This window comes from Nannospalax galili, unplaced genomic scaffold (assembly GCF_000622305.1).
Source record: "Nannospalax galili isolate Female #2095 unplaced genomic scaffold, S.galili_v1.0 scaffold1382, whole genome shotgun sequence".
NCBI classification, from domain to species: Eukaryota; Metazoa; Chordata; class Mammalia; order Rodentia; family Spalacidae; genus Nannospalax; species Nannospalax galili.
This window is the reverse complement of record NW_008348397.1, coordinates 223248-246779: the sequence shown is the minus strand read 5'-3', so window position 1 is coordinate 246779 and position 23532 is coordinate 223248. Positions and strand designations below refer to the sequence as shown.

The window sequence follows — 23532 nt, the reverse complement described above, 5'->3', positions numbered from 1 at the left end:
TAGAGCCAGGCATGATGGTGCACGCCTGTAGTCCCAGCACTTGGGAGGCAGAGGCAGGTGGATCTCTGTGAGTTCAAGGCCAGCCTGGTCTACATAGTGAGTATCTCTTGTGGCCATGGAGGGGAACTGAGCAAAGACAAGAAGGCCAAGGGCTTAAAAGTCACAGAGAAAGGGGCTGGAGAGATGTCTCAGCGGTTAAGAGCACTGGTTATTCTTGCAGAAGACCCAGGTTCGAATCCCAGCACCCACATGGCAGCTAACAACTGTTTGTAACTCTAGTACCAGGGTATCCAACAGCCTCTTCTGACTTCCACGGGCATTGTATGACATGGGTGCACTCACTTACACGCAGGCAATACACAGATACACATAAAATAAAAATAATAAATAAAATTTAAAGAGAGAGAGAGAGAGAGAGAGAGAGAGACAGACAGACAGACAGAAAGAGAAACTGGCTGGCTGCCAGGGGCAAAGGAGAGGGATTAGGGACTTGTTTGTTTTTTTTTTAATATTACATTTATTAAACTGGGCATGATGGCTCACGCCTTTGATGGCCTAGAACTCACAGAGATCCGCCTGCCTCTGCCTCCTGAGTGCTGGGATTAAAGGTGTGTGCCACCATATCCAGTGAAAGGTAGAATAAATTAATCTGTTCTTAACATCTGGGAACAGGTTGTCCAGGATACTGCACACCCCTGATCTGGAGGATCCCTGGTCTGGAGGACCCCTGGCCTGGAGGACCTGTGGCACCAGTCTATACCTTAGGGCTGCTGCTATTCTTTTTGGAGTCCTAAAGATCCCATACATGGGGAACCTCCACACTTCTAGGACTCTAAAACATACAGAAGGCCTTTGCTGTTGATGGCCACTGACATTCTTCCAGGCCTGCCCCAGGCAGATGTGGTTGGACTGAAAGTTTTCTGGCTCAGCGTGGGGCTCCAGTCTGAGATCCATCCCCATGGAGCGCAGTCTGTCTCAAGCCCCTATAAGCCTGCAACCACCTGTAACATGCACAGGGTGTGCCCACATAGGCTCATCCCTATCTTCTTATGTTCTAAGGAGCCTGTCTACACACAGCAGGGTGCATCTTGTCAGCTTGTCAGGTCTGCGGGCAGCAGAGCCCCCTGCTGGCTTCTGCTTGCCACTTCTGGTCATTTCAGAGGTGAGAGGGGCAGGGTGTCATTCCAGCAACCTGCCTCCTACCTGGTTGCATTCTCCAGGCCCTCCCCTCAGCCTCAACTTGGCCCAGGCACCCCACCCTCACCCCCATTCCCTACAGCAGAAGAGTCTCCTGCAGGAAAGATCAATGTGATGCCTGAAGTCTCCCTTTGGTCCAGGAGTACTAAAGAGGACTAAGTCCCTCTTCTGAGGAAACTGGGAGACTCCAGTCATTCCTGGAGATGCCTGCAACAACACTTCTCCAAAATCATCACACCAATTCCCCATTATACAGCTCATTCCAGACTGTCTGGGAACTCAGTATGAGTCACCCTATTATGCCCCCTTACATCCTGAAGTTCTTCCTGTTGTCTGACCACCTGGGCAGAGACAACAGGTGCACTCACTGGTTTCTTTGAGGGGAGAGCTCAGTTCCAGTCCAGCTGAGACCACATTCCCTCACAGGACAGGTTTCAGCAGATTCCAAAAGTCTTCCCCAGGGCACATGGGGCTCCATGCAGGGAGAGGCTCCCAGCCCCACCCCTGAAACCACCCACCCCCTCACCATAGCCCTGCCCAACCTGCCCAAGTTGCCCCTACATTCTCCTGCACACTGGCCCTATGATTGGATCCTCTCCTTAGTTCAGCCTGTGCCCTAAGAAGCCAAAGGGGTTGAAGGGATGGTCTCACAGGGTCCAGCACTCTCACTGTGTTCCTGGTCATGAGGGAACCGGAATGACTTCTGGATTGGGCTCTATGGTCAGAAGAAGACAGAGGGCATCGCTTCCATCCAGACCCTTCCCCTCAGTCACCCTGGCCTTGCCCACTGGGACATGACCACAGGCACAACAGAAGTGGATGACAGGTCCTCTGTGCATGCACCTCATGAACCTGAAAGAGAGGTGCCGCTCAGCCCTACTGCCAAGGGGTCTCTTGTTCCCCCGACAGACTGCAGTTAAGTAGGGAATTAAAGGGTTAAGGTCAGAAGTCTGGGAAAAGGACTATGCCCATCCCAGGATTCAGGAAAGGACACATTTGCCACTGGTACTCACTCTGGTTCTTTCCTCAGGGTCACCATTAAAGGTCACACAGGTTTTCTTATATTTAGTTACAAAACAGAAGTCTAGAGAGAAGTCCAGCAAAGTTTCTGAGAAGGCATTCTAGGAATTGATAGGTGGGAAGTGGCATGGGCCCAGCTTACCTCTCGCCATCCAGGTAGATCCAGTTTCCCAACAGCCAGTGAGCCCACCTACTTCCCATCCACACTGGGCTGCTTGGTATCCCTTCAGGAGGATAGCCCAAATCAATAGTTTTAATATGCTGGTCACCAGGTCCTGGAGGACACACCTCCAGCCTCCACACACACCACACCCTCTTCCCTGTGCTCTTGCTACCCTGGCCTCCTTCCAGTTCCTGAGAGCACCAGGCACCCTTCCAGCCTCTGGTCCTTTGCACATGCTGTTTGCTGTTTTTGGAATGTTCTGTCTTCCTCAACTCCCTCCCTACTTCCCCAACCCTCATCCTGATTAACTCCTATCTACCTTGGAGCTCTCTGCAAAAATGTCACTTCCTGGGCCTGGCAGGATGGCTCTGCAGGTAAAGGCACTTGCTGCCAACCCTGAAGACTGGCGTTTAATCCCCAAATCCATAAAGTGGAAGGAGAGAACCAACTCCCACAAGTTGTCCTCTGATCTCCATATGCACCCCTCAACTCCACACAAAATAAATAAATAAATAATTATCTTAAAAAGTCATTTCCTCTAGCTGGGCATAGTGGCACACGTCTTTAATCCCACCACAAGGGAGGCAGAGACAGGCAGATCTCTGTGAGTTCAAGGCCAACCTAGTCTACATAGAGTTCCAGGAGACTGGAGGCTACAGGGAGACCCTGTCTGAAAAAGACCAAAAAAAAAAAAAAAAAAAGCTGTTTCCTCTGTGGGCTCAGATAATGCCAGGTCCCTGGGCATCCTCTCTGTGCATGTATGTTTCTGAGGTTATTTTGACCATTATCTCCCTAGGCTGTGACTCCTTGGAGACCAGGACCGGGTCTACTTTAGAGGGGCAGCATGTGGCCCGGGGGTCAGCATGCCCTTTCTGAATGGGGGAAGGGGTGAAGAATGCTGGCATCACTGGGGGTTGGGGTGGCTACTCCACCGCCCAAGGGGCCTACCTAGGGCAGAGGCTGCTTCAGTTCTGTTGATTGTTTGGAGACAGTCTCATGCAGCCTAGGCTGACTTCAAACTCACTATGTAGCTGACAATGACTCTGAACTCTGGATCCTCTGACCTCCAGCTCTCAGGTGCTGGGATGACAGGCATGTGCTATCACACCCACTGCTTCAGCTCTCTGTCCGTCTATTTGTGGCCCCATCCCTTTCTCAATGGGAACCAAGTCCCGAAGTGGGGGTGCTGGAACATAGACAAATTGGATGGAGATAAGGAAGCTGCTCCATCCTCTGTAGCCTTATCTTGCCTCCAGCCACCAGCCCTCCTCACCTGGTCTCCAACATGCTAGGCACTCACATCACTTCCACAGTCCCCTTTTTCCCCCACCCTTAACTGGCCTCTCCATCCTCAGATGGACTGGCAGCTCCTAAATACCTCCCCAACTAGCCCCTACAGCTTGTCAGCTCCTGGTCCAGGCAGAAGTACATCTTCCTGTCACAGGCCAAGCCCAGACTTCTGGCCACCTCATCCCATGCCTCATCACTACCAGTGTCTCCCTCTGGGCCCAGCTCAAAGGCAGCAGTTTCCTTAGGTGCACTAAGCCAACTAGGAGGCAGTTGGGACACCAGGGGGCATCAGAAGAGAGACTGAGAGGACAAGGTGGGAAAGCAAGAGGAGGAAGAAGGGGACAGTGGATGGCAGAGTGGGATGGGCCAGCCAGACGTGAGGAGCGACAAACACACGAGGTACACCAGCCCCAGAGCTATAAATAGTGCAACCAGGCTGCCTGCCGGATCGCAGACCCACCCAGCCTCGCGCGAACTGAGCTTTCCTGAGCGCCCAAGGCGCTGAGGCAGTTTCTGCAGACAGGGCTGAGTCAAGGAAATGAGAGGCGTGGCCATGCAAAATAAAAGCAGCAGGCACCTCTGCTTGGTGGATCCCTCCCTCTCTGGGAGCACGAGCGAAATGGGCACTCAACAGAAAGCAGTGCCCACAAGCTGCTGGGACTGTGTTTCCCAAGCCTGCAGTCCTCTTGGGGTTATCAGTCACTGCAGAGCTGAATCCCAGTGATGCTATGGGATACTGGAAACCTCGCCATTCCCGTCATTGCCCTAATAAGGTTCTGTCTCTTGGGACATCATCCCTCACTACCCTAGTTCCAAATGAGCCTCACTTCCTGTGAGCTCACAGCTCTGACAGGCAGCTGGGCTTTTAGGAAGTCCAGATCCCCCTTCCTCATTGATGACCTGGAGGGAAACCCATTAAAGCTTAAGGACAAGAGAGCCAATCCATGGCCCTGCCCTGCCCCTTGTTTGTCCCTAGACAAGACAGACTTCAGAGACTGATCCTGTGACTATTGAGAGGATGATTGGGGGGGGGGGGGCGCAGAGCAGGAGGGAAGGGCTTATAGAGGAAAGGGTGGGGGGACCTGGAGCGGGGGAAGGGGAATGGAAGCAGGGGATTGGGGGGGTACAGGGCAGCACCCTAGGGAAAGACGGGTCAAAGAGCAGGAGGTTCAGGTCTCCACTCTGTGACCCTGGTCCCATCCTTTCCCTCTCCAAGCCTCCACCTCCTCAGCTGAACTCCTGGCACCTAGGAGCTATTCAGTAAGTTTTAGTTCAGCAAATCACAAACGATTTATAGAAATTAAAAGCAGTCTGATTTTATAGCGATCAAGGAGACAGACAGACAACAAAGCAGCTGTGGATACAGAGTTTAAAAGTTCCTAAACTAGAGCCGGGCGTGGTGGCGCACACCTGTAGTCCCAGCATTTGGGAGGCAGAGGCAGGCGGATCTCTGTGAGCTCAAGGCCAGCTTGGTCTACATAGTGAGTTCCAGGCCAGCTGGGGCTACAGGGAGACCCTGTCTCAAAAAGACCAAAAAAAAAAAAAAAGTTCCTAAACTAGGACTACCTGAATCCCAGTACTAGGGATGCTGAGGCACAAGGGTCACTGAGAATTCAAAGCAAGACTGGGCTACATATTGAGTATGAAGCAAGCTTAGGCACTTAATGAGACCCTGTCTCAAAAAAAACAAGAACAGCTGGGCATGACTTTAATCCCAGCACTCGGGAGGCAGAGGCAGGCAGATCTCTGAGATTGAGGCCAGCCCAGTCTACATATCAAGTTCCAAGCCAGCTGGGGTTACAGGGAGACAGTCTTAAAAAAGCAAAAAAAAAAACAATACTCAAATAAATAAAAATATATAAATAATGGGAGCCAGAAAGATGGCTCAGTGGGTAAAGACACCCGTGCCACCAAGCCTGACAACCTGAGTTTGATCCCTGGAACCCACATGGTAGAAGGAGAGAACTGACTCCCAAAGTTGTCCTCTGATCTCCATGCAGGTGAATGGCATTCAGAACAACCTGGATGTGAATCCCAGCTTGTACGTCCTTGGACAAATACTAACTCCTGCTGGGGTGTCCCAATACTCATCTTCCCAGCCTTGATAAACCTCACCTCCTCAGTGAAGCCTTCTCAGAGCTTTTTGGAGTAGGCCAGGGGTCCCCCACACAACTGCAGAGCAAGCCCCAATTGCACAGGGAGTCATGGCAACGAGAGAAGCAGAACATGATCCACTCCAGACCCACCTGCGGCAACATCTTCCCTCCCTTATTATGGCAGCCCTCCCTGGATCCCAGGGCTCTGCTCTGGGGAGGTAGGCCTACCTTTACCTATGGGAGGTAACCTCTCAGGCTCTTTCTTTCTTGTTTTTGTTCGTTTGAGACAGATCTCACTATGTAGCCCTGGTTGGCCTGGAACTTGCTATGTAGACCAGGCTAACCTAGAACTCACAGAGATTGTCTGCCTCTGCCTCCCAAGTGCTGGGATCAAAGGCATGCACTACCATGCCTGGCCCAGGCGCCTCCTTGTCAGGCAATAAAGTAGTGATAGGATATGTGTAGGATTCAGAAAGGCCTACGTTTCTGTCTGGAGGCCAGGTGACCTTCTTTTTACACCTGTAAATATACAATCACCTTGTGGTGGCCCTTGAACATCCTGCAGACAGTATTTCATTAAAGAATTCTCACTTGGGGTTGGGGACGTGCTCATTTGCAGTGAATGAGTTCTTGCCTCACCTGCAGGAAGCCTGGGTTTGGTCCCCAGCACGGTATAAACGGGCATGATGGCATATTCCAGTAACTTCAGCACTTGGGAGGTAGAAAAGTTCAAGGTCATCCTTAGATACACATTGAGTTTGAGGCCCAGCCTAGGTGGGATACATCATCAAAGTAAGTCTAAAAAATATTAAAATAGCTCTTAGCTAAGAGCACTGTCTGTTTTTACAGAAGACCTGGGTTCAATGCCCAGCACCCATATGACACTAACAACTGTCTATAACTCCAATTCCAGGGGATCCAATGTCCTCTTCTGACCTCTGAAGGCTCTGCATGACACCAGTGTACTTACACACATGCAGGAAATATATTCATACACATAAAATAAAAATTAAGTTTAAAAATTTTAAAAATAGCCGGTCATGGTGACGCACAGCTTTAATCTCAGCACTTTGGAGGGAGGCAGAGGCAAGAGGGTCTCTGAGAGTTCCAGGCCAGCTGGGGCTACAGGGAGACCTTGCCTCAAAAAGACCAAAAAAAATAAAAAAATAAAAAGCCGGGTGTGGTGGTGCGTGCCTTGGAGGCAGAGGCAGGGGGATCTCTATGAGTTACAGGCCAGCCTGCTCTACACAGTGAATTCCAGGCCAGGTAGGGCTACAGGGAGACCCTGTCTCAAAAAGACCCCCCCAGAAAAAAGAATTAAAAAAATAAAAATAAAAATATTTCTTTGGCTGGGGAGATAGCTCAGCTGCTAAGAATACTTGCTATGAGGACCTACATTCAAATCCCTAACACTCATGATAGACAATTAAAAAATAAAGCTGATTCAGCCAGTAACCCCAGCACAGTGGCAGGTAGAGACAAGAGGATTGCTGGAGGATTGGTGGCTTGCTGACCGCCAGTAGTAAGAGATCCTACCTCAACAGAATAAGGCAGAGGGTGATAGAACAGGACACAAGAAGACATCCTCCTTTGGCCTCCACCAGCATACTCCAACGTAGAAGTGCATATACATCACTCATACACAATATACATGAAGGAAGAAGAGGAGGAGGAAGAGGGGGAGAAGAACATCTACATGTGCACATACACAGCACGAAGGAGAAGAGGGGGAGAAGAACATCTACATGTGCACATACACAGCACGAAGGAGAGGAGGAAGAGAAGGGAGGAAAAAGAAAAGATTTCTCAACTTGGGGACTGAGGGTGTAGCTTAGTAATAAAGGGCTGTCCTCAGAAGCTGGAGAGATGGCTCAGTGGTTAAAAGCACTGGTTGCTTTTGCAAAGGACCTGGGTTCAGTTCCCAGTACCCACATGGCAACTAACAACTGCCTATAACTCCACTTCTGGCCTCCACAGGTTTTCATGCACACGGTTACACTTACATACATGTAGGTAAAACACACACACAGAAAAATAAATAAAAGTTTTTGTCCTTGAGTAAACCGGTTATAGGTTTAGAAAGAGGAAACGAGTGAAAGGAAGTTAGTCAGATCACCAACTGCTTTTTAACTAAGCCCTATGACGGTTCTATCAGCAACTCCCCCTCATCTCTAAGCTCCAACTCCCACCCTGTGTGACCCATTCATGCTCATGTGACATCACAGAAAAGGCAGTAAAGACAGTAAAGACAGATGTTCAAAGGCCATCATGAAGCAACTATTTACAGATTCAGAAGTGAGCCCTTGAGAGGGTAAATAACATTATCCAAGGTCAGTAGGACATGGTGACACGTCTATAATCCCAGCAGACGCAAGAGAATCACCTCTAGTTCCAGACCTGCCAGAGCTACATAGTAAGACCTGAAAAGACTAAAATAAGTAACTAAATACACCACAACCCAAGGTCACCCAGCATCCAAATAAAAATCTGGGCCTTCCTGAATCCTTAATCTGTGTATCCTTCCTAGCCCTTGCGTCTAGCTCCTCTTTCTTTCTTTTCTTTTTTCTTTTTAAATATTTTATTTGGGTGCTGGAGAGATGGCTCAGTGGCTAAGAGCACTGACTGCTCTTGCAGAGGACCCAGGTTTGATTCCTAGCACCCAACTGTCTGTAAGTACAGTTCCAGAGCATCAGATGTCCTCTTCTGACCTCTGCGGGCATTGCACGACACAGGTGCACTTAGATATATGCAGGCAATGTACTCATACGTATAACATAAAAATAAAATATACAAAAAAATATATTTTATTTTTATTTTATGTGTATAAGTATTTTGCCTGCATGTGAGTTCCCCCACATGCATGCAATGCCCCCAGAGGCCAGAAGAGCGTGTCAGATCCCCAGGAATTGGAGTTATGTATGGTTGTTAGCCATCACGTGGATGCTGGGAACCAAACCCTGGTCCTCTGCAAGAGAAGCCAGTGCTTTTAACCACTAAGCCATCTCTCCAGCCCCCTAGCTCCCCTTTCTATATCTGTATATCTCTGCCACACTGTCCCTCCAGTCAGCTGAAGTCTTTTTTACACTAATATTTTAGGCTGGGGGGGTGGGGCGGGGCGTGGGAACATTCTGGACAAGCAGGTAGGTAATAGAGATGAAATCTCATAAGCAATGTTTACAAAATCTTAGTGGAATCTTTTCGTCTGGTTTTGGGGCAATAAGAAAAGCAGACAGGGAACCCCTTGAGGGCAGGACTGAGTGGAGCCCAGAGCACTAGCAAGTAATGACTACCCACAAAATGAAGGCAGGTTTGCTTGAAGATCCAGCCACTGCCCAGATTTTCCCAAGCACTGAGCCTATGCTGCCCCAGGCTGGCATGGGGGGAGGACAGGGGGGACACTATCCTAGCTCTGCCTGGGAATGCCCTCAGCAGCTCTAGTTCATGCTGGTTTCTCAGGTCTCTCCCTAGCATTGGGGGACCTGGGCCCACAGATCTAACATAGGAGAAAACAGTCACCAGGGAAGGAAGTGAGCTGCGCTTTCTCCATCTCTCCCTCTGTCCCTCTCTCCCCAGCCTGGGTGACCTACCCCTATGGCTCTCTTCTTATACACATGCCCACCTCTGTGGGCTCTGGGCCCACCCTCAGCTGCCCCCGCAGCTCCCTCAGGTGCAGCAGGGTGTAGGGGCCCAGGGCCAAGGTCTCATTAGGGTTAATGAGAGCTCGCTGTACAGATGCCAGCTCAAGATACAGGGAGCTGCAGAGTGGGCCCTGTGCCCTCTAAGGGAAGAACCACAAGCCACATCTCCGGAAGATTTCCCGAGTACAAGAAAGAACAGTTCCATGTCACAGATGACGCTTCCTGAGAACTGCGTCACAGGGCAGTTTCACCACCCACCATCATGTGAACATCTTGTCATACTTACACACTCCGGCCAATTTCAGCAGGCAATGTGATCTAGCTGGACCACTCACATTCACTCGACCCCTTGTTGATTGAACCATTACTATACGGCACATGATTCTGAGGTCATGATGCAATGAGAAGCAGTGTGGGGTATCAGAGGGGGCAGGGTGCTTACCTGGACACCCAAGATTCCCCTGTCCACTGCTCAGTCCAAACTCTGAGTCCTTCTTCCTCTGAAAACCTGAGAAACATACTCCTCCTCCACCTGGCTGCCCATCCTCTCCCTTCCATTCTTTTTTTTTTTTTTTTGACTTATTTATTTTTATTTTATGTGTGTGTGTATTATGCCTGCATCTGTGTAAGTGCACCTGTGTTGCGCAGTGCCTGAAGAGGACAGAAGAGGAAGTTGCATCCCCTGGAACTGGAGTTATAGATGGTTGTTAGCTACCATGTGAGTGCTGGGATTCGAACCTGGGTCTTCTGCAAGAACAGCCAGTGCTCTTAACTGCTGAGCCATCACTCTAGACCCTTTACTTCCTTTTTAATTTTAAGACAGGGACTAAGGAACTATGTTGCCCAGGTAGGCCTTGAATTTGTGATCCTCCTGCCTCAGGCTCCTGAGTAGCTGGGATTACAGACCTGTGCCATCAGACCTGGCTCTTCCTTCCATTCTTGTTTGTCCTACCTCCCCATCCTCTGCCTCTATTCCCCTCAGCTTATCTTTTCTCTAGGCCTCAGTTTCCCCAAAGGGAAAATGGGGAAACAAGGAAAGGGTGCCCTCTCTGATTGGCTGTTCCTCTCTCCTTGCTCCTTCCCTACCCTGTGTAGAACCATTCAGTCTCCCCATGTGAATGAGGGGAACTTGGTGGAAGGTAGAGGTCTCCATTCAAAGCAGTAAAAGCCCTCATGGCCTGGATGGCCTCCCTGACAAGCTCCAAGTCCTGCCTTCCTACCCTGTTCTCCCAAAGAGCTCTCATAGCAGTGGTGGAAATTAACAAGGAAGAAGAAAATAGTGGTTTGGGAGCCGAATGTCAGAAATCAAACTACAGGATGAAAAAAATGCCTGGCGCCAGACCTGGAACTCAGCCCTTGAACTCTGCCCTCCTCTGTATCGACCCCCGACTCATACTGAGAATCCCCTAGCAATTGTCCTCCTACATAGCTCCTACATGTCCCCTAGACCACTATATTCCTGGGGCCCACAGGCCTTTTGCTCTGGGTCCACTCCACAGAGGCCAACAATTCTTTTTACCCTCTTTCCCAGGCTATCTCTCCTCCAAGGGATACAGGCTGAGCTTTGAAAGGGTCACTTCAAAGAGGACCTGCCCATGGAAGGCCCAGCCAGACCCAGGGCCAGCTCCTCGGCCAGATTCCCGGTAGCTGGGGACAAAGGTTCCACTGTTTCCCCGACCCCCAGACGCCCCCAAATGTACTGGGCTAAGGCTTTCTTTGCCCAGTTGTGTTCCTTACAGGCCAGACTCTGCCACAGGGAGTAGCTCCTCCTACATGAAAGGTTGGGTTGGCGCCTCCACAGACACCCAAACCCCTCAGCCATCCAGGATAATCAGGCAGCCTTGGGCCTGGCTCCAGGGCCAGTAGCTGAGGCACCTCCCTACTCCTGGATCTGCTAGTCCTTCTGGCCCTGCAGTGGCCTCCCAACATCTTCAGTCCCCATCAGACCCATACCAGGCCTTCCAGGCTTCCTCCAGGCAGCCTGTCAGGAATACCTCGCCTCTGAGGAGCTGCCCAGCCCCAACCACAGAGGCCAGCCTTTGTTGTTCCCTCCAGAACAGGCATCTGACCCTAGACCTCATCCCCAATGATAGGAGTCAGGAGGTAGCTCTCTAACTACCTGTCACATAGCACAGGTCCCCAAGCAGGGCCCCCAGGGGGTTCTGTGATAACCTCTTACTCAATGTCAGAATTATCACTAATCCACATCATTGTTCACTGGGCTTGGATACCTCCAGTGATAAAGGCCTCACTACCTCTGTGGCAACTCACTACTTCCTCTTCAGATTATTCTAATCATAAACGATTATTGTTTTATTTGAGACAGGGTTTCATGTAGCCCAGGCTGGCCTCAAGCTCAATGTGTAGTCAAAGATGTCCTTGAACTTCTGAGCCTCTTGCCTCTACTTCCCAAGTGCTGGGACTACAGGCCTGCATCACTATGGCTGATTTATACAGTGCTGGGGATCAAATCCACGGTTTTGACCGTCAGGCGAGCACTCTACCAACTGAGCTGTTTCCAGCTCCTTGGTCTGTTTTGCATGGGTGGGATCTCTGTGGGATCAAAGTCAGCCTGGTCTACATAGCTATTTCCAGGCCACAGGGAGACTCTTTCTTTAGAAAAAAGAAGGAAGGAAGGAAGGAAGGAAGGAAGGAAGGAAGGAAGGAAGGAAGAGTTTGGTTTTTGTTTTGTTGTGGTAGTTTTTGTTTGGGGTGTTGAAACATTGTCTCATTCTGTAGTCTGTCCTGGAACTCACAATGTATCCCATGCTGAGCTTGAACTGGTAACAATCCTCCTGCCTCAGCCTCCCCCAGCTCAGATCACAGACATGAGTGACCACACCTGGATAAAGGGTTCTTCTTACTGAGCCCAGAATGTTCTCTGGGCTGGGGTTACAGCTCAGTGGTAAAGCACTTGCCTAGAATGTGTGAGACCCTCAGTTCCATCCCCAATACCAAAAGCACCTGTGTTCATTTCCATCCATTGATTACTGTCTGTCTAATAACAGTTGCTGCAAATAGCTAAGATGACCAAACATCTGTGACTTTGCTTGTGTTTCCTCTCTCAGGCCTCTTAATAATGCTGAGGGGTTGTATCTGAGATAAGAAAATGGAGGCCAAGGGCTAGGGATATAGCTCAGTCACAGAATGCTTGCCTAGCAAGTGTAAGGCTCTGGGTTCAAGCCTCAATACTGGAAGAAAAATAAGAAAAGAAAATGGAGTCCAAGTGTTCAAGACTACACAGTGAAGAAGGAATAGAACTGAAATGAGAATTAAGAAGGATGAAGTCCAACCCACACATTCAACCTCAGGGTGCTCCTACCTCCCAAGGGTCTGAGGGGGCACACCAGCCAGGTCCCAGCCCTTTACCCCTCAGAGCTGGCCTCCTGGGTCAGGAGGTCGAAGATATATATCTTCCAGCCCACAGCTCCTCATAACCCCTTATGGGCAATGAAGTATAGCCTGGAGATGTGACTGACTAATGCTAACTCGGACCAGGAAATGAGGAGCAGAAGGGAAGGGTGACCCAACAGCCCAGGGTCAGAGGAAGCTGGAGATGTCCCTGGACCCAAGATTTAGGACAGAAATTCGATGGAAATGCAACACCTTTTCTCTTGAGAGATAAAGAGTTGATAATAGCCAGGCCTAATGGTACAGAGCTATAATCCCAGCTCCTTGGAAGGCTGAGGCAGGAGGATGAACTTCCACAGCAAGATTGGGCTACAGAGTGAATTCAAGTCCAGCCTGGGTAATTTAGCAAAAGTGAAAAATAAAGGGGCTAGAGAAATGGCTCAGCAGTTAAGAGCACCAGCTGCCCTTCCAGAGGACCTGGGTTCTGTTCCTAGCACCTACATGGTGGCTAACAACTTTAACTCCAGTCCCAGGGGATCCAGTGCCCTCTTCCAGCCTCTATGAGCATTGCATGAACATGGTACACTTACATACATGCAGGTAAAACACTCATACCCATAAAATATAAATAAATAAATAAATAAATAAATAAAATTTTGGTCTTTTTGAGACAGGGTCTCCCTGGAGCCACAACTGTCCTGGAACTCACTATGTAGATCAGGCTGGCCTCGATCTCACATCGATCTGTCTGCCTCATTCCAGCTGACACACAAAGGACCTGACACAAAGAGATTCCATGGCTTCCAAAGATCACACAACAAGTGATAGCGCTGTGGGATTAAAGGCATGTGCCCCCACGCCCGGCAATAAAATTTTTTTTTTTTTTTTTTGTCTTTTCGAGACAGGGTCTCCCTGTAGCCCCAGCTGTCCTGGAACTCACTATGTAGACCAGGCTGGCCTCGAACTCACAAAGATCCGCCTGCCTCTGCCTCCCAAGTGCTGGGATTAAAGGCGTGCGCCACCAGGCCCGGCTTAAAATATTTTTTTAAAAAATAAAAATAAATAAAATATAAAAGAAGCCTAGGCATATAGATGGACAACTTGTCTAGCATGCATAAGGTCCCAGGTTCAAATTTCAGTTCTCCAAAAATAAAAAGAGGAAGAAGAATTTATAGTAATGGGTTGGGGGTATAACTCAGTGGTAGAACACTTTGCCAGCCTGCTCTGGAATCAGTCCTAAGCACTAAAAACGAAAAAGAACAAAAGAATTGATAGCTATGACAGGCCTTGCCCCAAATAGACTCAGACCACCCTCCAACTTGACAGGAACAGATCTTTCCATCTTAAGGTGATGATGCACCAAGCTAAACACTTCAGGGCCAGTGATGGAAAACAGGCCTTTGATCCAACCTATAGACTTTCCTCACATGCCCATGTCTGGGCCCCACACCCTCAGAACACTGAGAAATAAAGAGGAGGAAAAGAAGAGAAGACAGGAGTTCAGAGGATTCCCCCAGGGGCCCCAGTAGCCTTGGAAGGCATGATGACAGGAGTATGTGAGAAAGCTTTCCCTCCTTCCTTAGGTTTGGCACAGGCACTCGGTGCAGAAAACACAGCAACTCTTCCAGGGTGCCTTCCCTAACCCCACCTCCTTGCAAAGGTTAGGTTACAGGAATCTGTGGGTTTGCCACACATTGTCTCATCGCTCATGAATCTAGTTAGTCAGTCAGTCAGTCAACAAACATTCTCTGGGTACTGGCTAGGTGCCAGACTCTGAGGGAAACAAGACAAATGTGACTCCTCCTGGCCACTGGAATGAGGTTTAAGAGGATGATCAGTTTCTTAGCTCTGTCACTTGCTGTGTGACCTTCAGAAGCCATAGAATTTCTTTGTGCCAGGTCCTTTGTGTGTCAGCTGGGATGCTAACACACCTGCCCAGCAGTAAGCATCATCTCATATTATTTTTCTGGCCTTTGAACAATTTTAGTGTGATAGGGAGATTGACAAGTGGGTAGACTATTCCAATGACAGGGAGAGAGCTGGTAGCAGGGCACCCTGGGAGGCCATGGGGGAGAGACTTCTGGCTTATACCAGACAAACATTTGTGGAGGGCTGCCCTGTGCCAGGCACTGCGCCACAGGCACTGGGGACACAGATGAACAGGGCACATTGTCCACTCATGCCTGCCACACACCCCAGGACCCAGTCACAGAGCTCAGCACTGGTTGGGGTGGGGGGAGAAGCACCACTATGGACAGAATCATGGAGGGAACAAGTTCTGGAAGCCTGGGGGTCAGAGGACCCCAATTCTCATCTGTCACTCACAGGCTGAGGGACATGACACTATCTGGCATCCATTCCCCCTGTAGCAGGGAAGTTGGGTAAGACCCCTTTAGTCTTGACCACTTTACAGGTGATGAATAGTCCCCTTCCCAAGAGCTTTAAACCTTCACTATGTCTGGAGCCAAGGCCATCTAGGCCTGATGTCCCTCTGAGGTGGTGGGGGAGAGGACACTCTCCTGGTACAGACTGGCATTGCCCTGCTAATTCACTGGCACAATTTCATGAGAAACAGAGGCCTAGATCTGAAGACGGGTTGTTTGAAGGGGTGGGGAAGCATGGGGAGAGGCAGCGCTAGCTCCCACAGGCCCTATTCATAATGCAGTCTGGGTGACAGAGCAGGATAATTAAGACCGGGCTTTGTCCAAATCCCTGACCAAGCCAATACCTCACCTTTGAACCCCTGCAGCCAGCAGAGTGGAGCTGATGTGCCACTGAAAGGAGCAGTCCAATGGACATGAGGCGGAGAGTGCTGTGAGCAAGCCTAGGGGAGGCAGGGCAGGCAGGCTACAGGGCCCAGGAGTAGATGCCCCACCTGAAAACGCTGAGGGACACCTAAGGCTGTGCTGCTCAAGGACCAGAAGAGACAAATAACCAAGCTCCAACCAGCAGGTTGACGACTCAGGCTGTCCAAAATGGACACAGATTCAAGGGGGTGACAGCTGGACAGTGAGGGCCAGGTATGACTCTGGAGACCAGTGGCCTTTTCCTCCCCTGGTCTGTTCTTTACGAGCAATACAGCCTGGACCACACTATTACCTAGCTCTCTGTGCCTCAATATCCTTAACTGTAAGATAGGACAATGGTATCCACCTCTAAGTGATGCTATGACAATGAAATTTGGTGATCTGTACAAACCCCGACACTGAGGAACTGCTACCACGTCTCAGCTCTCAGCTACACTATTAAAGAAGCTCTCTTCCCTTAAAACACATTTTTTTTTGTCAACTATAATCTCAGCACTCAGGAGGCTGAGGCAGAGACAAGGCCAGCTTGGGCTACATGACAAGACTGTGTCTCAAAATCAAATTTTTCTCAAGACACTAATGTCTATCCTTATCTGAATATTTTTGCATGCTCTCTGAATCTCTCTAGATGTCTACATTAGAATCCAGCCTTACTGTAATTCACCTATGAGAGGAAACTTCTCTATACAATGCTTCCAGGCAGCTCTGGGGTATTGCAGCTCACAAACCTGTGCCTGAAAGTTTTTCTTACAGCCAAGGGACTGCAGAATCCCTCACCCTGTCACTTAGTTCAGTCACCTGGTTTGTAGTCTGTCTTTTTTTTTTTTTTCTTTTTCGGAGCTGAGGACCAAGGACCAAAACCAGGGCCTTGTGGTTGCTAGGCAAGCACTCTACCACTGAGCTAAATCCCCAACCCCCTGTAGTCTTTTAACTTTACACATGAAGAAAAGTTTCAAAGTATCCCTGCGATGAGGGATGAAGCAATCCCCTACCCACTCTTGCACTGACTGCCCTGCTCCATAACCAGCGCCTTCTCTCACCCCTATTCCCACTTATGCCATATCACTGCATCCTTTCCCCATGAGTTCAAGATGCTCTGAGAGAGGACACACATGGCTCATCCACACTACCCACGCAAAAGGGCTGTTCCCCAGGTCTGGTGCCCCTCAGCTTCAGCTGGGCGCCACACAACCTGCCCCACCTCAGTGATACACAAAGTTGCCTTCCTAGTAACTTTTCTCCCCAAACTTCATGTGGTGCCCTGGCCACCATCTGAACTCAGGGTCCAGCCCAACAATTTCATCATGTCTGGAGGTCAGACCCTGTCTGTAAAATGGGCACTAATACTTTCCTTATCCCACCATCAGGGGGCTTAGAGACCCTCAAATCCAGCACTGGATGTAGGGGACTCACTGCTCTTTTCTCATCACTTGAAAGGAGAGTGTTGCTGGGGTTGTGGCACACACCTTTAGTCCCAGCATTCAGGAGGCAGACAGAGGCAAGCAGATCTCTGTGAGTTCAAGGCCAGCCTGATCTACACAGTGAGTTCCAGGCCTGCTGGGGCCTTCAGGAAGACCTTGTCTCAAAAAGACCAAAAAAAAAGAGGGTCTGGGATACAGGACCTTGGAGCGCCCAGGCACCTGGGGGCAGGTACAACCATACTGTGGGCAAGTGGAGGAAGTGGTCAGGACTGGGGGCCTTTGGGCCAAGTTTGCAAGCCAAATAACTGGTTCTGCAATGGAGATTCAAATAGCATGCCAATGAGCACATCTCAGTACTGGCCACTTTGGAGAATGAGGCTGTTGCCCTGGTAGAGGGGAGAGCCATGATCAAAGGCCACCCACCAGCAGCCCACAGGGTAGGTAGGGGTGAGACAGTGCAGGGACAGGGATGAAGTATGTGTTGTTGGTGGGGGGAGAATCCAAGGGACTCAAGCTTAATGACCTCCACTCCCTCCCCCTGTCCATCCTGAATTTCAAGTTTATAATTAGGAAACACACTTTGGCTGAGGGGAGGGGGAGGACTATGATTGAAGGAGAGCCAAAGGCATCCACTACCAGGCACGGCAGTCCACTAAAAGAGTTTCCAAAGCACATGCCTCCAAGGGCCAATCCCCAGAGGGCAGGAGCTGGCAGGAGGGTCCCTAAGCCCTGCAACCGGGCCAAAAGAGGAAGAAGTTCAGTCCTGACCTTGACCCCAAGCTGGCCCCCAGGAAACTTCTTTTCCAAACTCAGGAAAACTACTGGCAGACAGTGTTCGGCCCTTCAGCTCGCATGCCACTGTGCGCTGGGGGCTGCTAAGCAGGACCTGCAGCTAGGCTCTGAGGCAGGGGGCTGGCCCTGTTAGCAGGATGAAGGCAGGGCCCCTCCACGGCCTCAGCAGCTGGCAGATGAAAGCCAAGCAAAGCAGCCCAGCGCTGAGTAATGCCCCTGGCACCCCGCTCCGGACCCACCCACAGCCAGCAGGAGCGGACAGAGCCGAAGGCCGGCCGTAGGGCTGGGGTCCCGGCAGCCCGTGGCGCCGCTCCTCTCCGCACGAGTGTGACGAGCGGAGGGGGTTGTCAGGCTGCCCCGGGACCCCCTCCCCCACGCCCTCTCTCTCCAGCTGTGTGGGGGCCTCGCCAACGGAAAACGAAAACTCGGGCAGAGGAAACGGCGGAGGGCGCCCCGCCTGAAAAAGCCGGACAAAAGGCGCGGACCTCCCGCCCCCGCGGCCCGGCTGCCCGGGATCTGGCACAGCCATCGGCCGGTGGCCCGGGCCTTGCAACTCCGGGCACGTCGGACCCCCGCGCGCCGCCCTCCCTCCAGCCTCTGCCCCTCGCAGCTCCCGCTCCCACGGTTCCCCAGTCGGCCACCAGCTCAGTTCCCTGCAGCGGTGCCCGCGGTGTTCGCGCCGTGCGCCCCGGTCGTGCCCGCCTAGCGGGGGGTCGCAATGACCCCGGCCCGGCCTCTGCCCCGGCTCCCGCCCCAGTCTGCACCCTCACCTGGGGGGGCCGGGGCTCCGGGCGCGGCGGGATCCCGACCAGGCAGAAGGCGACTCCATTCATCGGGCGGCAACTGAGGCTCTGCGGCCGGGTCACAGTTGGGGGCGCGGGCAGCGACCCGGGGGCGTGGCACGGGAGGGGAGGGGTTAGGGTGGGCAGGGCGCCGAGGACCACGCTCCTTGTGGCCCCGCCCCTTGCCACTCTCTGGTCTGGGACGCAGTGATGGCCTCTCCACACGCAGCACGGAAGGGCAAAGGGGCCAAGACTGGGGTCTACGCGGACCGCAAAGCCACTAGTCAGAACCAAGCGTGGCCCAGAGACAAAGTCTCAGGGAAGCAGCTCATGCTGGCCTCCAGGGGACCGGCCCAGATAGATGATGATCCCGACCAAGAAAGAGGACAAGGGCACGGAACCCAGAAGTAGCACAGGGAGAAGCAGCCAGACATGGACAGAAACAGGCCCAGAGACCCAGAAGACTTGTGAGTGGCAAAGACAGGATGAGGTGACCCCATCCAAGAGGGGAAAACAGGACAAGACTTGGGGAGGAGGCTTCACCCTCCACACTCAAGGAAGTTTGAGGCACAACAGATGTGATGTGGGGTGTGCCTCTCCATCTAGGGACGAATCCTCCCAGGCAGAGTCTCATACAGGATCACACAATGACAGGGGAGTGAAAGCTGTAAGAGAGGGTCTGGCAGGTGGTCCAGCCCTTTGGTACCCACCCTAGTTGTGAGTCCTGTGGTTCAGACCTCTGGGCCCCCTCTGGGGCAGCCCTGAGAGAAGACATTCCCACCCTTAAGAGACACTCCTGCTCTGAACCAGCCACTGTGGAGGCCAGAAGGGGTATCCCTTCAGAAGTATCCCCTACCTCTAGAAAGTCTTTCCTATCATCTAACCATAATCCATCACAGTGCCTGGATCTTCTTGCTTCCTCTTCAACAGAGTCCCTATTCCTGCCCCTTCTGCCTATAGCTCCCTTGGAGCACGAGTTAAATGTATTTGTGAGCACCTGAGTCGGGTGCTGGGATTTGAACTCTGGTCCTCAAGATAGAGCAGCAAATATTCTTAACCACTAAGCCATGTCTCCAACCCTTATTTTTATTTTATGTGTCTGAGTGTTTTACCTGCATGCAAGTGCAATGCCAACAAAGGCCAAAAGAGATATTGGATCCCCTGGAACTGAAGATGGTTGTTAGGTGCCATGTGAGTGCTGGGAACTGAACCCAGATCCTCTGCAAGAACAGCCAGTGCTCTTACCCAGGGAGCCATCTCTCTAACTCCATCTGGCCCTCTTTTGGGGTTTTTTTGTTGTTGTTTTTTGTTTTTTGTTTTTTTCTTGGTATAATTTGGTTTGAGTTTTTTTGAGACAGGGTACTGCAATGTGGTCTTAAACCTAATCCCCTTGCCATAGCCTCTTGAAAACTGGCTCACATCCACAAGGCATTGCACCTGGTTTCTTGCTGCAATTTAAAAGATTCCTGTATTTCTTTCCCCAGATTAGGAGGGTAGAAAAAAAACAGGCACCACTAAGAAACAGGAGTCAACTTGGGGGAGGCTGGCAATGAAAATAGGAAAGCTAACTGTCCACTGGAATAACCACCCCCACCCCTAGACTGGGAGACCTCTTATGTCTGTGGGCTTTACCACTACCACCAGAGCACAGGGCAGCCCCAAGCCCTCTTCTTTCCTCCTTGTCCAGGCTTGGGAACGAACGGGGTGGGGGCAGCAGACATCAGTTAGGGCATCCCTACCCCTGTGAACCTGAAGGCTCACTGAGCAGCTTACACTGTGTGCTTTATTTAAGACAGAGAAAAAGATACTCTTACAATGATTCCTCTACCATCTCCACTCCTTTCAAGGTCAAATGCAGTCAGAAGTATCCCCTACCTCTAGAAAGTCCTTCCTATCATCTAACCATAATCCATCATAGTGCCTGGATCTTCTTGCTTCCTCTTCAACAGAGTCCCTATTCCTGCCCCTTCTGCCTGTAGCTCCAGCAATCAGAGGCAAGTTGCCCCCCCTGGCACAGGGGTCCTTTCCTACCAGAACAAAAGGTGGTCTCTGTAAGGAGGACAGATATGAGCTGAGGCTGTGGGGGCAGGGAGGAGGGTGGTGGCCCCTGGGGTGCCCCTGGCTCACATTTTCCAGAGCTTGATGCCCTCAGACCCTGCAGGAGGCAGTAAGAGGAAATGAGCTCACACTAACCGGCAGGCCAATTCCTCCCTCCACAATGCACGGCAGCACCTCCTCCACCCCTCCCACTTCCCAGAAAGTGCACTCTCCCCCACCCTGCTGCCCTTCCCACCTCTTCCTGCACCTTGACCTGCACCCCCATCCTGCCCAGCCATTCCCATCCATCTCCTCGGAGGCTCTCACCCCTTATCAAGCCCTCTCCCCCTTATCATGATTGTCAGTCCTGGCTCCCCATCCCCTCTGCCTGTATCATGTTCCCTGCATCCTGCCATCCATCCCAAAGTCCACTTTCTTTTTTTTTTTTGAGACAGGGTCCTCCCTGTAATGCCAGCTGGCCTAGAACTTGTATGTAGACCAGGCTGGCCTTGAATTCACAGAGATCGACCTGTCTCTGCCTCCTGAGTGCTGGGATTAAAGGTATGCACCACCAGGCCCAGTTCACTTTCTTCCTTTTATCCTTTTATCCTCTCATGGCGGTGGGGGGAGGGGCGCATACCACCTCCACCTCCTTTCTACTCATCTTCCAGAATGCCTCAGCTAGTCTAGTCACAGCTGTTTATTGGGAGTCTTACCCTGTGTGGCATTGGGTTTGCAGGGGTGGGGTAGGTGACTGTGGATATAGGAACTGGGCCTGCTCCTTCCCAAAAGTGATTTGTCTGCTCAAATCATGAGTCTGTGTCAAGATCCCAGAGCAGAAGTGGAAGCCTGGAAAAACAGAAGGGCTGCCAGCAGCATGGCTCTAGCTCTGTGGGGTTTCATGGTTGGGCAGAGTGGATGAGAGGAATAGACTCAGAGGCAAGAGACATGCTAGGGAGAAGGTTCCCCAGGGACAGAGGCAGGGAGGGCTCCAGTGGTATGTGGGCAGGAAGCGTAGAAGGATGAGGAAGGAAACAGGCAGATTTGAGAATGGAGAGCCTGAGGCCAGGCACTTACATTTTGCCCTGACCTGGGCAGAAACTTGAAGTAGTGGTGAGCTGTGTTCCCTCTGGCTGTGAGGACAGGAACAGAGGAGGCTGGGGGTGGGAAGCAGATTTACCAGAACAAGGGACAGGGAACAACAAATATCAGGGGCTTTAGAGACTTGGTGGTAAAGGCAGAAGGAGATGGAAGAATCTAGAATAACTCCAAGGCTTAGACTATCAGGCTGTTTTTGTAGTATGTTCCCAGGTGAGTGAGTGGACCTAGCACTAAATTGTAAGTCTGCATGATTCTGGTTAACCCTTATGAAAGCCTTGCTATGCACAGAATTTTTTATTTTGTTTAATAGATAAGGAAACTACTGCTCAGACAACTAAACATCTTTGTGCGCTTTTTTTTTTGGTGGGGGTGGGGAAGATTGTATGTGTATGATTTATGTATGTATGTGTGCATGTGGATGTATGTGCAGACCAGAGGTTGATGCTTAGTGTCTTCCTCAATCATTTTCCATTTTATTTTCTGAGACATGGTCTCTCACTGAACACAGAGCTTACCAATTCAACTAGGCTGGTTACCAGTGAGCTCTGGGGATCTGCCTGTCACCACCTCCCAGTCCTGGGATTACAGATGTGGGCTACTGCATTCAGCTTTTTACATGGGTGCTAGGGATCTGAACTCAGATCCTTATGCTTGCATGGCAAGCATTTTACTGACTGATCCATCTCCCCACGTTCCTTTAGTTCTTGCTTTTTTAATTTTAATTTTAATTTTTTTGAGACAGGGCCTCAGCCTATAAGCCTAGACTAGCCTGGAACTCACTATGTAGCCCAGGCTGTCCTTGAATTCATGATCCTCCTGCTTCAGCTTCTTAGTGCTGGGATTACAGGCACACACCACCAGGTACTGCCAGGCTTGGCTCAGAACCCAAGTATCTTATGCAAAGTTACACAGGATTTGAATGTAGGCACTTGGGCTCCAGCGTCTACATACTTAACCCATAATTAAATTGCTGGTAGAGTAGTGACTGGCTTCTTAACCCCAGGATCCTTCTCCCAGAGGAGAGATTTGAGCTAAAGTCTTGGCTGCTGGAAGTCCCTGAGACAGAGACCAGGGGTGTGGCTCAGAGCCTGTGGAAAGAGCCAGGAGTAAGGCCAAACAAGGTGGTAGCCAATGAAAGTGTTCTCTCTGGGATATACAATTCCACTTCCCTGTATTCCCCTTCCTCTGCCTGTTGGTAAAGGCTGGTGTTCCTCCAGGTACTATCCTTATCTGGTCTCCAGATAAACTGTTCGGAGAGGAAGAGCCACAGGGGGTGAAGCTGAGCAAGGAGGCAAGGGGGAGGGCAGGCTGCTTGACAGCACAGGTGAGTCTGGGCCAGGAGGGCTTCTGTTTGGGTGGCAATGTGAGGATGACTGGGTGAGAACAAGTGCAGGAGAACCCAAGGGCAGGCAGCCTGAGGAAGGCATGGTGGCCCATGCCTGTGACCTCAGCACTTGGGAGACTAAAGCAGGAGGATCACAAGTCAGAGGCCATCATGGGCTACACAGCAAGTCTGAGGACAGCCTAAGCTGTCTTAAAAAAAAAAAAAAAAAAAAAAGACTGAATGTGGTGGTGCATGCCTTTAATCCTAGCACTTGGGAGGCAGAGGCAGGCAGAACTCTGTGAGGCCAACCTGATCTACATAGTGAGTTCCAGGCCAGCAAGGGCTGCATAGTGAGACCTTGTCTAAATAAGGCCAGTGAGCTGGCTCAGCAGATTAAGGCACTTGCTGCCAATCCTAAACACTTGAGTTCAATCCCTGGAATCCACATGGTGGAAGGAGAAAATCAACTTGTTCTTTGACCTACCTACACATGCACATTGTGGCATGCATGCA

At 50.8% G+C, this 23532-nt stretch overlaps 1 protein-coding gene across 4 annotated transcripts in view; it reads right to left on the bottom strand.

The window, feature by feature from the left end:
- Positions 1–23532, bottom strand: part of Arhgap23 (Rho GTPase activating protein 23) — a 104050-nt gene that overhangs the window by 74347 nt on the left and 6171 nt on the right. For 3 of the 4 annotated variants that reach the window (XM_029569439.1, XM_029569440.1, XM_029569444.1), the window contains exon 1: positions 18546–18693. The exons of the other annotated variant lie outside the window; for it this stretch is intronic. In XM_029569439.1, coding sequence (XP_029425299.1) covers positions 18546–18608 — 63 coding nt within the window. In that variant the 5' untranslated portion in view covers positions 18609–18693. Of the gene's footprint in view, positions 1–18545; positions 18694–23532 lie in introns of those variants that run through there. 4 annotated transcript variants of the gene reach the window in all.